Genomic DNA, 15,156 nt, shown 5'->3' on the forward strand with positions numbered 1-15,156 from the left:
TCATGGGAAAGGCTGCTACAGTTTTCCAGTGCAAAAAATTGAGGGACTGATTTTCAGGCCCAAAAATCGAGGTGATTGGCCCACAAACACCCAGTAAGAAATCGAGCAGGCATGAATTTTTTAGCTGCTGGGCATGAATTTCGAGGCACAGATTTTTAGGTAGAAACTGACACAAATTTTGAGGGCTGTCAAGAATAAAATAAGGCATCATTTGGCATTGATTTTGAAGTGTCAGATTAGCACGAATTTCAGGAGAAATCAGCAGCAGCTACAGGCACATTTTTCCAGACATTTATTGTCTGTCTTCAGCGAGAAAATCGAGGCAGTATCAGTGAGTGGACAGTGCATTAATTACTGCTGTCAGTTTGCTGTGGGGCATGAATTTCAAGGAATTGCTGAACAGCGACATCAGCTTGGAAAAAGGGGAGATAAGTACTGTGTTTTTGCTGTGTAATTAATTTTCCTAGAAGCAAATAAAATCCTCCTTGAAGACTGGTTTCCCCTTGTGGGTTTTTCCAGGGTCATTGGACCAAAAATATTTGTGTTCTTTGTGTTGAATGCTTGCTCATTTAATGTTTTTATATCAGCTGGAAATGTCTAGATGGTAGAAGTAGCCTCAATGTTTTAAGTTGAATGCACGTAATTTCTTATAACAGCCATATGTACATGTTAAGTTTGGACATTAAACCACTTGCAAAAACTTAAAACTGGGGTGGGGCTACAGGCAGTAAAATTTCTACATTTGTCCTTTGGCAGAACTTTTCTAAATTATAATTCAGATCTGTGATATTACAGGAGATTTGGCAGTGAACCACATGAGATGGATCTAGCAAGCATGGGTTGGCTTGGGGGAAGTAATTGGGCTGGAAGACAAAAGACGAGAGAAAGGCAATAAAAATAATTTCGTTGGAAACTAGCAGAGAGGAGTTGCCAGAATCGACATAGGGCTGAAAAATTCAGTGGCAAAGATAGCTTGCCAGGCCAACCATAAGGCTGGCACACACATGTTGATTTCTATTGGCAGGGATAAAATGCCTCGTGAGCTAAATCGTAATTGGAGGGGAAAGAAATCCCCGTGAAGCAGCCACTGTGCTGGTTGTTGTTTGCCAGAGAGGTGCGTTCTTGTTTGAAGCTTCATACTTGAAGTTGCTTTTGGAGTTTGTTAAAAAAGGCAGGCCTGCAAAGTAGTAGTTCATAGTTCAAACAGTCAAATGGTCAGTGGAAGTATGTTAATGTCTTAGGAGTGAGACAGACGGGTGATACTTTCAAACTAGTGTCTCACAGGGTATGATAAATAGGAGGGATTGTCAATGTTCTTTGCGGAATCCAAGTCTACAACAGAAATGTTAGATTACATGTTGCTCAGGCAGTATTCTCTCTCCAGCAGCAGTGACACACCAGCAGAAAAATCAGCTCAGCTCCTGTTCACAGCAGGAGAGATGCCTTGAGTGTGAACAGCAGCAGGCCTTTAGCAAGTGCAGCACTTGTAGGCAGCTAGGAGGTGTAAGCATGTGCCATCCACAGATTTCTTCAAGTTGTAACTGCTGTCATGAACTTAGAACAGCACTTATTTCCTTATTTTAGTTGCTGTTCTAACTCAGCAGATTAGTTTCATTCCTTTTTTTGAGTTGTTTTTCCATTTATGAGTTACTTTTCCAGCTTTGGGAAAACAGCACTATATAATTGAACTTCCAGTTTTAGAGAGATAGGACAATGATCCCAGGGAGAGGTTGAAGGCAAGGTGTATGTCTCTCTCCTTTCCCAATGAAGTATTATCTCTCTCATTTCTCTCCTTTCTCTCTGCAATATTCTGATATTGTGTGTGTGCATCATCTGACATACATACCAGTAAGCATCACTCAAAAATTGCCACCTGCAATGTTTTCCTAATACTGTAAGTTCAATAGCTTTGTTAATAAATCTTATAAAACCTCTAAATCCATGTATTTTGCAAAAAAGTTTTATCACAAAATAGATATACTATTAACATCTTGTGATGTAATAGATAGACAATCTAAAGTCGTTCAATAGCATCGAATAAAAGGTTGTGTTTTAAATTATACATGTAATGTTTCCATGTTTTACAGATCTCCTTTTCTGACAGCACATTGGCGAACAAATGTGTAGCAATAGTAAATACTTCCATGTACCTTGTTTGTTTTATCTGAAAGACTGGAAATCAACAGAACTGAGAAGAGCTTTCACTAGGGGTGCAAAGAAACACGCTATTGTTTTATCTGAAAGACTGGAAATAAACAGAAGAGCTTTCACCAGAGGTGCAAAGAAACACGCTATTGTTCTCTTAATATGCAGACATTGAATGCTTAAATCAGCATTGGCCCCATGTCTTAGACATTCCAGAATGAACAAATGATTGTAAGTTACAACTTAAAACCACTATGGTATAGAAGCCACTTGTAACCTTACCTGATCTATAAGATCAATAGTATTCCATGGAGAACGAACCAGACAATTTAAAATCCTTAGACCCTTGGAATCAGTGCCTCCTATAAACCACTTAAGAAAAGGTAACAAAACTCCAGCCATGTCCAACACAGATGTAAAAGTATTCTCGAGAATCAATGCAGAAACCTGTGGATTTTCAAGAGGAAAATCTCTGGTGAGAATTATATATGTCTCCAAACACATGTACAAGAAAAATTAGAACTAGCAGGATATTCTAACGACAATAAAATAAGCCATCCTATTGCTAAAACAACCACTGCTAGCATATTCAACAGGGAAAATTTTAGGGGCTCACATTCGCAGGTGGGCGAATTTTCCATGCTTTTCAAAAAAAAAAATCATCAATTCCATTTTTCCTAAAAAAGGTTCACTTAAATTTTATAGCATAAAATTATTTTACCTTAAAAATTGCAAATATTATATTAAAGACTATAAAAAATCATTAGAAATTTGAATATTTTTTCAAAAAAATTGCCAAACATTTTACAGTTTGCATATTAGGGCTTAGTAAAATTCACCAAGGTTTCTAAACTTTAAGATAAATTTCCGTCCTTAAAATTTACCTTGATATTCAATAAGTTGCTAATAGTATTTTTTTTACAGCATCCCACATATACAGCAATTGGCTGTCTGTTTTCCATACACATCTGAGTAATGAGAAGTATGGTTTCTATTTACCAAGAATTGAAAAGGTTGGTTTCTCATATAAATAATGTATGTGTAAGATGCAGCTCAAACATTTTAAGGGTTAACAGCATGACATTAGCATTATCTATAACTATTGCAAGGTTGAGATAAATGTCCAATAAACATAAGTAAAATCCTATCAAATAAAAAATGAAAACCAGAAGGAAAGATAATGATCCATGAAAGCAAGGGATTATTAACCTCCCCACCAAGGTTTGATTTCCATTTGGCATGCTTGCCCCTCATGGCCAATTTGTGCCCGCAAGGGTACAATGTCATATGGCTGGGCCAGGTGTGATTTGTGCATGACTTTGATAGAATAGATTCCACCCAGTCACTACTACTTAGCCAAGAATCGTGTTCATATGTCCACGTGCAATTTTTACCATTGACCATGTTACCCCTTCATCTGGGATTAACGAGTTGATTTGGATGCAAGCAGGGAGGGCAAATTCTGGTGGAGTATAGTCTAACTAATGTTCTGAGGTTAAAGTGAATGGTGACATGCAACAACTTGTTGAGTAAGCCGTTAGTTTTTGTAGCATCAGTTGTGTTCTAGCCACGAAATTTGGTGGAGAGGTTAGAATGCATGAGATCTCCAAAACCCAGAAGTCGTTTTTGGAAATTCCACCTAAAGAAGACTTAATTAGATTATTAAACTATTTTTTAATATTTCCCAAGTCTAAACTTAGGAAAGTTGGTTAATTAATCAGAATTAATTGAGTCTAGGTGAGAATAATCTACAAACTCACACGTATCGACTTCAAGATGATCCTAGCTTTTGATTAAGTTTTAATCTTGGTCGTTGGTGCTCCAACAGAGGATTATAAGAAGTCGATGGGCATTTGGAGAACAGACCAGATACACTTGAGCAGCAGTTCTTTGCGCAGATCAATCTAGCAACAAGAGTTCGAGCCAGACAGGAACGCAGTGTCAATGAGGGGCAGGGGCAGTGATCTGGAGAGGCAGCAGCAATAGGCCAAGTTATTCCCAATGCAGGCAACTCGAGTGCGGGCAGCGCGAGTGCAAGCAGAAGCCCAAGTACGGGCAGCAATGCGAATACGGGTAGAAGCGTGAGTACAGGCAGCCGCACGAGTATAGGCAGAAGCCCGAGTACGGGCAACAACACAAGTATGAGCAAAAGCATGAGTACACACAGCCGCGCGATTGAAGGCAGAGCAAGTTGTCGGGGTTGCTTGTGGAGGAAGGAAATTCCCTTATAGATAATTTCAGCCATATTTTCTTGTTGTGGATTGCTAGTTTCAGGCATCCAAATTGTACTCAGAATTTCACTGCTGCTTAATAATAAAAACCCTCAACTATTGCACCAGTTTTCCCAAATTGGGCTTTTCCGGGGACATTTGTCCAAAAATCACTGTGTTAAAATTTTTTGTGTGTGCTAGATTTTCTCAGTTTCCAACACTATTTTCTTCAGCGGGTTATTTGTGAAAATCACAGTGTGAATTATTTGATATTTGTCGTAGCAAACAGCAGATAAATTGTTAAATAAATTAACAATTAAAAAATTAATTTCCAGTTGTTGTGATAGATGAAAGTTTCTCATAAGCTCCTCATCATCATAAAGGGCCACAATGCCACCAAATTAAAAAAAAAAAAAGAGAATGAACTTCCTCACAAGCTGGAGATGATGTTACCAGGTGACAGAAACTTTACAATTACAGGAAGATGATATGACAGGGATGCATTGTTTAAGGATTTCCGACTTGATTGGTTGAAAAAATAGTTCCAGCTTTCATGTAGTCTTTGATCACCAATCACTTGTTTCTATGGTTAAAGTGTCTTAGGGCTTCCCCTTTGATCACGAACCTACATATGGGCAAGTTGCTTACATTCCAAAGGTCCAGACACGGGACTGTTCATATACATGTTGATAAAGTTCAGTTTGGAGATTGAATGAGCCACACAAAGAAGGTGTCAGTTCAATTAGAGACAACCATAATTAAAAGGAAAGGCTATAATCACCAAGGTTTTTTTTTCTCCTTTTGCAATTATCAACATAAGATCCATCACATGGGTCTGGACCACCATTGGGGCACTTAATGGATGCCAGCAGATCGATCCCTTACTCAGAAAAACAGAAAAATCATGCAAGTTCAGCTGTAGCATCACATCAGCAACATTATGGTTCATTTTTCTCTTATGTAAACCCTCTCTGAACTGACACTTTGGTTACCTCACAGAGATATCTATTGATAGTGCAACTCAAGCAGCAATATCAACAAGACTAAGACAAAAACATACATGGTGAAAAGGTAAGGGCAACAGTCATGACCAAGGATATCCTCAATAAGTATACTTCGAAGTCTGATGTCCGTGAGTTTCATTGTGAGCTTATTCAGTACATGGAAGCAGTTGAGAATGAGGCACTACTCTAGGGCTGCAATTAACTTTTCTAATGGAGGCACTTTTCAAAAATGTTACAAGCAGCAGTCTCTAATTCTTAAACTCAGAAAAAGGGCATACAATTTCCAGAATTATCTTTTGTTGTGCATATTGATGACATGATGTAGTGACTTATCAGTTTCAGCCAGAAGGCAGTATTGGCAAGGATATATTAATAGAAGGATGTATCTTAGTTGAAGTGATCCTTCTCGTTGCATGGTTGGCCACAATGTCCACATTGAAGAACTTCATCCATGTCTTGAGGATATTTGCTCTCCAAGCCCCACACATTTCTGTGGAGGAAGACTTGAGGTGTTGCTTGATCAGTGAAGGAGACAAGCCCTTTGGAGAGCCTTTCCAGGCTAGATGTGGCAGGCATCTTGGAGCCCTTATTTGCCATCATTTATGGAGACAGTTTTCTTTACGGGTTAATTTCATTATACATGAGGCAAGAACAACCCATTATTATGTATTTTTTATTAATTAATTAGAGAAAAGGGTGTTTTACCCCTCCATAGCCTAGATTAGTGGATTTTACTTGAAATTTTGATATTTTATTGTAAAAAGTTGAGCATCTCTCTATAAATAGAGATGCACTTCTTCATTCATAAATCATGGTTGGATTGGGAGAGAAATCCCTTAACAAATTCTGAAATTTTGTTGGAGATATTTATCTTTTTATTAGAGCTAGGGATGGATGACTAAATGCACCTCATTAAGGAGATGATCTTGTGGCTGAATTTGCAACTTCTCTGGATTTCTCACGGCTAGGGTTTATGGATGCAAATGATTTCTTGAGAGAGTGATCTGTCTAAATCATTTTTGGATTCTTTTATGAATGATTATTAAGTGTAATTGCACTCTTCTAGTGGAGATGGTGTATTCTCTTGGTTTCTTCTTGGATAAATCCCTCATTAAAACACTAGAAATATTCTAGTGGAAAGTCTTCCCTTGAATTTCTTGGATTTTGTAAGATACTAGGAGGATCTTCTCAGGTTAGTAGTAGACAGCACTAGATATCACCCTAGATCCACTTACTTTCTCCAAAGGGAATCCTTAGTTGCCCCATATGCCCTATGAAAAGGCACTAGTCTCTAGTCCTCTCATCACTCTTATTTTCTTCAGCAAACCCAAACCAATTTGTTGAATTTATTCTTCATATCACCTTGAAACTTATTGCCTTAAATCCCTGCAATCTTATCCTAGGGAAGCCCCCCTTAAGCCGAAGGAGATCCAACCTAAAGTGAATTAGAGGGTTGGTGAGGTGACAATGACCTCCCCATTAGTTGCACTCAAACCGCATATGAGCTTGACTTTATCTCAAGAAGTGTGAATTTGTGTGATGATAGATTGGAAGCATTCTAATCATAATAAACAAAATAAATAAACAAACAACTAATTTGAATTTGAATTTAAAAAAATTAGACGAAAACTAGAAAGAAAGAGATTATATTAATGTCCACAAGTGACCAAAATAGGTCAACGGGACTACAAATTACATTAAATAACAAAAATGAGAGAGCACCTAGAGCATCTTTAAAAACAAAACCTAATTATGGGGTAATATAAGAACAAGCACCTTCTACCAAGGAAAATCAATAGTCATGAGCAACAAGACACTAGCTAGGGTTTGAAACAGAGATGTTGGTGTCTCGATCAATTACCATGATAGCACCAATATTGAGCCTATTATTGCCCTCCAAACACTAACCGAGACTAGACAAGACCAATTGTGCAATCTCAGGTGAAATTGAGAACTCTTTATTTTGGCTCTCATAACATCCAAGGTTGGCAAGTCTCTCAAGGAAGAGAGAAATCTGGTATGTGCAACTATCCATGAAATTTCATCTAGCAACGAGGAACAATAGCTATCATTCTACCATGGGTGCAAGGGCCAATGAACTAGGGTTCCCTCATCATCGAACACACAAGGAAGCATTGCCTCACAAATCCAACATTCTTTAAATCTTAACTATAATATCTTCCAGGTGCTCGAGGCCCCCAATGGTTAAGTTAAGATAGGATGGAAAAAAGGAGGTGACTAGTATCATAGACCTAGAGAGCCCCTACAAGGTCTAACATCTAAAAATAACAACCTCCCAAAGAGATAAACCAAATAACTTCGGCATTTGTAGTGAAATAAGGTCAAGGACCCACCAAAATCTCTAAATAGACAATAAATTCACCCTAGAACTTATAATAGAGAAATCGTCTAAAAATGAAGTGGTCCTCCATTTCTCTCTCTTCACAAGAGCAAATATGACCTACCTTATCCTCCCATAAGAATAAGGTGATCAATCTCTATTAAATTTTCCAATACCCAATCTGATTTAAATTCCTAGCAATTTATTTTATGCCCAAAAAATATCTTCACCCAGTAAATCATTTTTATGAAAAATTGTTGAATAAAAATACATTGGTATTTTAACTTAAGTAACTTGCAGCAGAAACATAAATAGAAAATAAGTCACAAACACAACCAATTTTTTCTCCCTACAAATTCTCCTTCACTTTTAGGGGCTACCTTAGCAAGGAAATGGACCCTCAGAGAATATACAGAAAAATATAGCGAAATAGGACCTAGAACTTTCAACCCATTGGAAATTTCGGGTTCCTAAAAAATTTGGCCCTTGAAAATCTTGACCCCTTGAAACTCAGTTTCTCCAACCTTTAAATCAACCTCCTTTCTCCTAGCCTTGTATAGCCCCTTGTGCACCAAAAGAAACCCAACCTTCACCTAGACAATATAGCCCCCCTACGCAAGCCTCTAGCTAAAAGTCTTCACCTCCTCTCTCCAAGATCTCAAACCCTTCGTATTTTCCTCATCGGAATCTCCTTGTACATTTTTCTTTCTCTTCAGACTTGAGTCTCTGACTCCACTTGAGAAATTCACTCTTCGATGAAATCAATGTATCTTTCACCTCTCCCTTACTTCTTTGAAATTGAGCTAGATCTAAAACCCTAGATTTCCTAAGTGATGAATGGCTAGGCTTAGATCCTAAGCCTCACTTGAGATCAACAGTAGAGATTATATGTAACTCACTAAAGTAAATTAAAATAAATTTTATTAGAAAACCTTAGCCCAATAGCTAACATTAATTAATATAATAATCAATGTGCTTTAGCCTTTACCTAAGTTAACTTAGTATAGAGATCATAAAAGTTACTCAATGTGACCAAGTACTTAGAGAGGCTTTTGGTCATCTTCTGCATGCATGACACCTTGCCTATGCAAAAGCACCTATCTAAGCTATCATCATCAATAATCTCAACATATAATTGGTGGGAGCACACCCTCAACAAAACAAGAGGGATCCTAGCACCATGTCAGTAGTGTTGGTGCAAATACTCTAGACAAACAATGAGACCTAAACAATCTAGGATTGAGAGGTTGTTAGGGCGAGGAACCCAAGTGATTGAAATGAATAGTCAATATATATCCTCTCCCATCACCTTACTAAGCTTACATATTCAACAATCTAGACTTGAGAGCTTGTTGAGGGGGAAGAAACAAAAACGATTTGAATGAACTGTCAATAAATATTCTCTCCAATTTCCTTACCAAACAACCCCCCAAAATATCCTTTGTGATCACTTTAACTAAAGTGATTTGAATGAGTTGCCAATAAATATCCTCTCTAATTCCTTAGTAAGTCGGCAATCAAAGTATCCTATATGATCACCTTACCAAACCCCATAACCCCTCAGGGGGGAGGTGATGAGGCACATATAGTAAGTATTTGTAAAAGGGTATTTAGTGAATGGAGATGCCAACAAATTGATGAACCTTCTTGGAGAAAGGGCCATGGAAGCAACTCCTCAAATAGCAAAGAGTTAAATAAGGGTATTTCTCACAAACCCAAGCTAAATCACCAAGGATTGAAGCTTGTGAATATTGGAGATAAGTCTAAAACATTCACGAGACAATGGGGATAGGTAATGTGAAAATTCTATCACTGCAACATCTAATTTACTTTGCCTACTTATTTTCAATAAGTTATTTATGAAATTCCTTCAATAAACATTAAAATAAATTCTGCTGCAAATATTACACCATAATACAGAAACAAACGCATGCACAAGAATCAACACATCGACACAGATATTTTGGACAACAGTCCCAAGAAAAACCCGATGTGGGAAAACTGGTGCAGCAAGGGAGGATTTTATTATTCAGCAATTCTTCAGTACAACCGGGTGCCAAACTGGCTTACCCAATAGAGAGAAAAATTCTCCAGCGCTTCTCCCAGTCCCAGAGTCAGCCTGGCTGACCTCTGCGTGGCTCCCAAACACTCTGCGTCAACCTTGGGCCTCTTTGCATCACCCCTGCAGGCCCTCTAGTGACTGCACAGTCTCCTACTGCCTCAACTTCTGCCTTAAAGGCCCTGCGTCTGCCTCTCCTGCCTCTGCACTAGTCTTCTGTTGCTGATCCTAACTCTCTGCTCTGTACTTGTTGCCTCCTGTTGCTCTCCAGACCACTAGTTCGAATTTCTCAACTAACCCCGCTCCAGAAATTGAACTGACTGGTCTCCCTCAGTGCATCCTCCAACTGACCCTCAAGCCTCTTCTTATACTTTTCTCGTTGGTCCATCAACAACCGAGATTAAGACCCTAATCAACGGTTAAGATTAGAACTGGCTTGCTCCATGACTTTTGGACCACTCTAACTCAGTTTTATATTAATTCACATTAATATTTTATTTTCCCTAAGTTTAGACTTAGGGACTCCATTAAAAATATTAATTATTTTAATATCTTCCAAACTGGTTAGATTCTGCCCAAACCATTTATGAGTCTTGGAGATCTCATCTGCTTTAGCCTCTCCACCAATTTTCATCGCTAGAGCACATCCGATGCTACCCCAAATCAACACTCCCTCTTAGCGAGGATTGTGCTCTAGTAATACTCCTCAATAAGTATCACCCTAATCATCTGGCATCGGCCCCTGTGCTGATGCTAAGCCTCCCTACCCAACATCCTCTGCACTGTTGCATCTTGTATCACTGCCCATGGCTCTGCTATTGCCACTATTGCATATGTACGGCAGCTCCCTCTACATTCGTGCTATTGTTGGTCCTTTTCTCCCAACATTGCATCCGCACTGCAACTCCCTCTACATCCGTGTTGCTATCACCCCCATTTCTGCTACTGAAACGGGTTCTTTATCATCCCCATCCTTTCCCTAAAGTAATCAAATTTTGTCCTTCCAAGGGCCTTGGTGAGGATGTCCGCCACCTGTTCTCCTGTAGGAGTGTAGCTCAACTGTACAGCTCCTTGTTGGACACAATCTCTGACAAAGTGACACCAGATATCAATATGCTTTGACCGATCATGAAACACTAAATTCTAAGAGAGCTTGATGCAACTCTAATTATCACACATGATCTTGGCTACCTCCATTTTCCTTCTGAATAGGTTCACAAGCAGTTTTCTAAGCCATATGGCCTCACGAAGTTGTGCTCCCCGCCATATATTCTGCCTCAGATGAGGTCAGAGCCACGGACTTTTGTTTCCTACTGCACCAGGAAGTCGTTCCTGATCCAATGTTGAAACAGTACCCAGAGGTACTTTTCCGATCCACTGAACTTCCTGCCCAATCTGCATCAGTAAATCCACTCAATCTGATATCCTTACCCTTGGTGTACAAGAGTCCATAATCGATTGTTCCCTGTAAATACCTGAGAACGTGTTTGGCTGTTGCCCGGTGTGCCCTCTTCGGTTCCACCATGAACTAATTGAGGGTATTGACAGCGTAGCAAATGTCTGGCTTGGTATTGACCAGATACATCAGGGACCCTATGAGCTGCCTGTATAGGGTGGGATCAATATCCTTGTCTTCTTATGCATCAATCTTCTTCTAGTTGGTGGTCATTGGAGTAGCCATGGGTCTGCACTGTACAGTCCTCCATCCTGAATCTTTTCAGGATTTCTATAGCATACCTCCCTTGCCCAAGGAAGATCTCTCCCTTCTACTGCCAAACTTCCAACCCTAGGAAGTAATGCATTAGTCCTAAATCCTTCATATCGAATTCTGTGGCTAGATTCTTTTTGCAGCCCCCAATGAGCCAGGATGATCCTGTCAAAAAGAGATCATCCACATACAATACTAAGATTAGCGGCTCATTCTCTATAACCAGATAGTAGAGATTCGGATCCGTGTCACTCTTGACAAATCCCATCTTCTGCAAGTAGCCATCGATTCGACCACACCATGCTCTAGGTGCCTATTTCAGCGCATACAAGGCTTTCTTCAATATGCATACATGAGACTTCTTCTCATATGTCTCAAAGCCCTCTGGTTGTTCAATGTATACCTCTTCTTCTATTACCCCGTCCAGAAAAGTTGTTTTGACGTCCATCTGATGAATCTCCCACCCCATCTGAGCTGCAAGAGATATCACGATCCTAATAGATGTATACATGGCTACCAGGGTGAAGGTCTCCTCGTAGTCAATTCCTTCCTTTTGAGCATACCCCTTAGCCACAAACCTGACCTTGTATTTCTCAATACTGTCATCTGCAGCGTATTTGATCTTGTAGATCCATCTCGAACCTACTATTGATCTGTCTTGAGGCCTTGGCACTACCTCCCAGACATCGTTCACCATTATGGAGTTGTACTCCTCTACCATCGCATCTAGCCAAACCTGATGTTGAGCTGCCTCCTGGAAACTGGCAGGCTCCCCATCCTAAGCTACTAATGCCTGATATCTATCTGGCTGTTTTCGCTCCCTCTTATTGTTTCTTGGCACACTGATGAAGTCCTCTGCATCTCGCAAAATCTGATGAAGTTCCCTCCTAGTTCTTCCTCTGCCAGCAGCTGCCTCTATTAGCTCCTCCTCATTTTGTGAATCTTCCTAATCCAAGTAAGAATTCTTTACTTCTGTTGGTTGAGGAGGTTTAACCAACGGCTCTTCTTTTGACTGCTCCTCGAAAGGCATCTCACGAGATTACCGAAAGCCCCGTCTTCCATGAACTTTACATCTCGTCGAACCACTACCTTCCTGCTCCCTGGAAGATAGATTCTGTATGCCTTAGCGTTCTCACTATATCCCACTAGATATCCCTTTTCCGCAGTTTGATCCAGCTTTTTCCTCTTTTCCTTGGGTATGCGGCAATATGCTAAACTCCCAAATATCCTGAAATGACTGACTTCAAGCGTCTTCCCTGTGAAAACTTTCTTTGGAGTAATCTTGCCCAACGCCCGATGAGGAGTCTTGTTCTGAACATAGACTGTTGTGTTGCATGCTTCTGCCCACAGGAATTTTGGCATATCCTAATCATACATCATGGCCCTAGCTGCTTCTACAATAGTCCTGTTCTTCCTTTCTGCTACTCCATTCTGCTCTGGATTGTACGAAGTTGTCCACTCTCTTCTGATGCCCTCCTTAGCGCAAAAATCAATGAAGTCCTTATCGAAATACTCTCCTCCATTATCTGAGCGCAAAACTTTTATTTTCTTCCCGGTCAGATTCTCCACCAGAGCGTTGAACTCTTTGAATCGACAGAAAATCTCGTCCTTGGTTTTCAGAAAATAAATCCAAGTTTTCCTTGAGTGATCATCAATGAAGGTAAGGAAATACTCGGCAGCACTAAGAGCTTTGGTGGACATAGGTCCGCAGAATTCCATGCTACAGAAAAAATCTCAAAGATGCCATCCCTCTACTTCACCACCACAGTTCCATCAGACACTGGAGGGAAGCCTAGCAAGGTGGGAAGGGAGCAGAGGAGCGCAGAGCACTGTAACAGGAGTTCCGGATCTTAGTACAGAACGAGATGATGTATGTAGAGGATGTGCTCTAGGAAAGTATGCCAAGGCAGCATTTCCTAGGAGTAAACACAGAGCCCCATGGTGCAAATGTCCCATTCTTTTGTGCCATAGTTCATTCAAGTCCTTGTCTCCATGACTGCCTATTAGTGCCATTGGTGATTCTAGTTGTAATATGTACAACCTGTTACTTTTGATCCCGATCTGCACTTTCTTTTTCCAGCTCGGGTGTTTGACGTATACCTTCTCCTTGATGAAGTAGACATCATAGCCCTTGCCTTGAAGTTGCGACACGGAAAGTAAGTTCATCCCCAATCCTGGTACATGCAGCACATTTGTAGCGCAGAACCGTTCTCCCGATTCTGTTTGAAAAACTATGGTACCCTTCCCTACTGGAGTAATATTTGCCTTCTTCCCCATGGTGATCTGAAAGTTCATCTTCTCTTCTCGATACTTTGAGAAACATTCCCTGATTCCCATCATATGCCAAGAGGCTCCACTATCTATATACCATACTTCTGATGATGTAGAACTAGTCATACAAGCCACTTCTTCTTCCAACCTGGAAGCTAACATGGAGAAATTGAAATCTCTTGCGCAATTTTCTGAAATCTGTGCGAGTCCCCTGACGTTGATGCCTCTGCATCATGGTCTCGACCCATAATTGATTTTCCCTTCCTGTCTTTGATTACTCGCTCTGATACCATGTGAAAATTCTATCACTGCAACATCTTATTTACTTTGCTACTTATTTTCAATAAGTTATTTATGAAATTCCTTCAATAAACATTAAAATAAATTCTGCTGCAGATATCACACCATAATACAGAAACAAACACATGCACAAGCATCAACACATCGACACAGATATTTTGGACAATAGTCCCCAGAAAAACCCAATGTGGGAAAACCGATGCAGCAAGGGAGGATTTTATTATTCAGCAATTCTTCAGTACAATAGGGTTCCAAACTAGCTTACCCAACAGAGAGAAAAATTCTCCAGCACTTCTCCCAGTCCCAACGTCAGCCTGGCTAGCCTTTGTGTGGCTCCCAGACACTTTGCGTCAGCCCTGCGCCTCTTTGCGTCACCCACGCAAGCCCTTTAGTGACTGCGCAGTCTCCTGCTGCCTCAACGTCTGCCTAAAAGGCCCTGCGTCTGCCTCTCCTGCCTCTGCACTGGTCTTCTGTTGCTGATCCTGACTCTCTGCTCTGTACTTGCTGCCTCATGTTGCTCTCCAAACCACTAGTTCAAATTTCTCAGCTAACCCCACTCCAAAAATCGAACTGACTGGTCTCCTTCAATGTATCCTCCAACTGACCCTCAAGCCTCTTCTTATACTTTTCTCGTTGGTCCATCAACGGCCGAGATTAAGTCCCTAATCAACGGCTAAGATTAGATCTGGCTTGATCCATGACTTTTGGACCATTCTAACTCAGTTTTATATTAATTCACATTAATATTTTATTTTCCCTAAGTTTAGACTTAGGGACTCCATTAAAAATATTAATTATTTTAATATCTTCCAAACTGGTTAGATTCTACCCAAACCATTTCTAGGTCTTGGAGATCTCATGTGCTTTAGCCTCTCCACCAATTTTTGTGGCTAGAGCACATCCGATGCTACCCCAAATCAATAGCTACCAATTATTTTTTTTTATTTTTTTATTTTTTTTTATTTTTTTAATTAAATCAGGATAATCAATAGAGTTGTCCTCTGTCACCGAGGAGAGCTAGGGTCGAATCAGTGGGACTTCCACTATACTCTTGAGCCTAACACAACCACCCACAAGGCTTGTTAGATAGATAAACCGGGTTTCAAACCTGGGTGAGG

General features: G+C 40.1%; 1 protein-coding gene across 1 annotated transcript in view; it reads right to left on the reverse strand.

The window, feature by feature from the left end:
- Nucleotides 1–15,156, reverse strand: part of WAV2 (alpha/beta-Hydrolases superfamily protein) — a 135,046-nt gene that overhangs the window by 40,300 nt on the left and 79,590 nt on the right. The window contains exon 6 of the mRNA XM_089459069.1: nucleotides 2,428–2,592. Within this exon, the coding sequence (XP_089315195.1) occupies nucleotides 2,428–2,592 (165 nt within the window). The remainder of the gene's footprint in view (nucleotides 1–2,427; nucleotides 2,593–15,156) is intronic.

Source organism: Pinus tabuliformis, chromosome 7 (genome assembly GCF_031772625.1).
Source record: "Pinus tabuliformis cultivar Carrire ecotype Pingquan chromosome 7, CPIR1, whole genome shotgun sequence".
NCBI lineage: Eukaryota > Viridiplantae > Streptophyta > Pinopsida > Pinales > Pinaceae > Pinus > Pinus tabuliformis.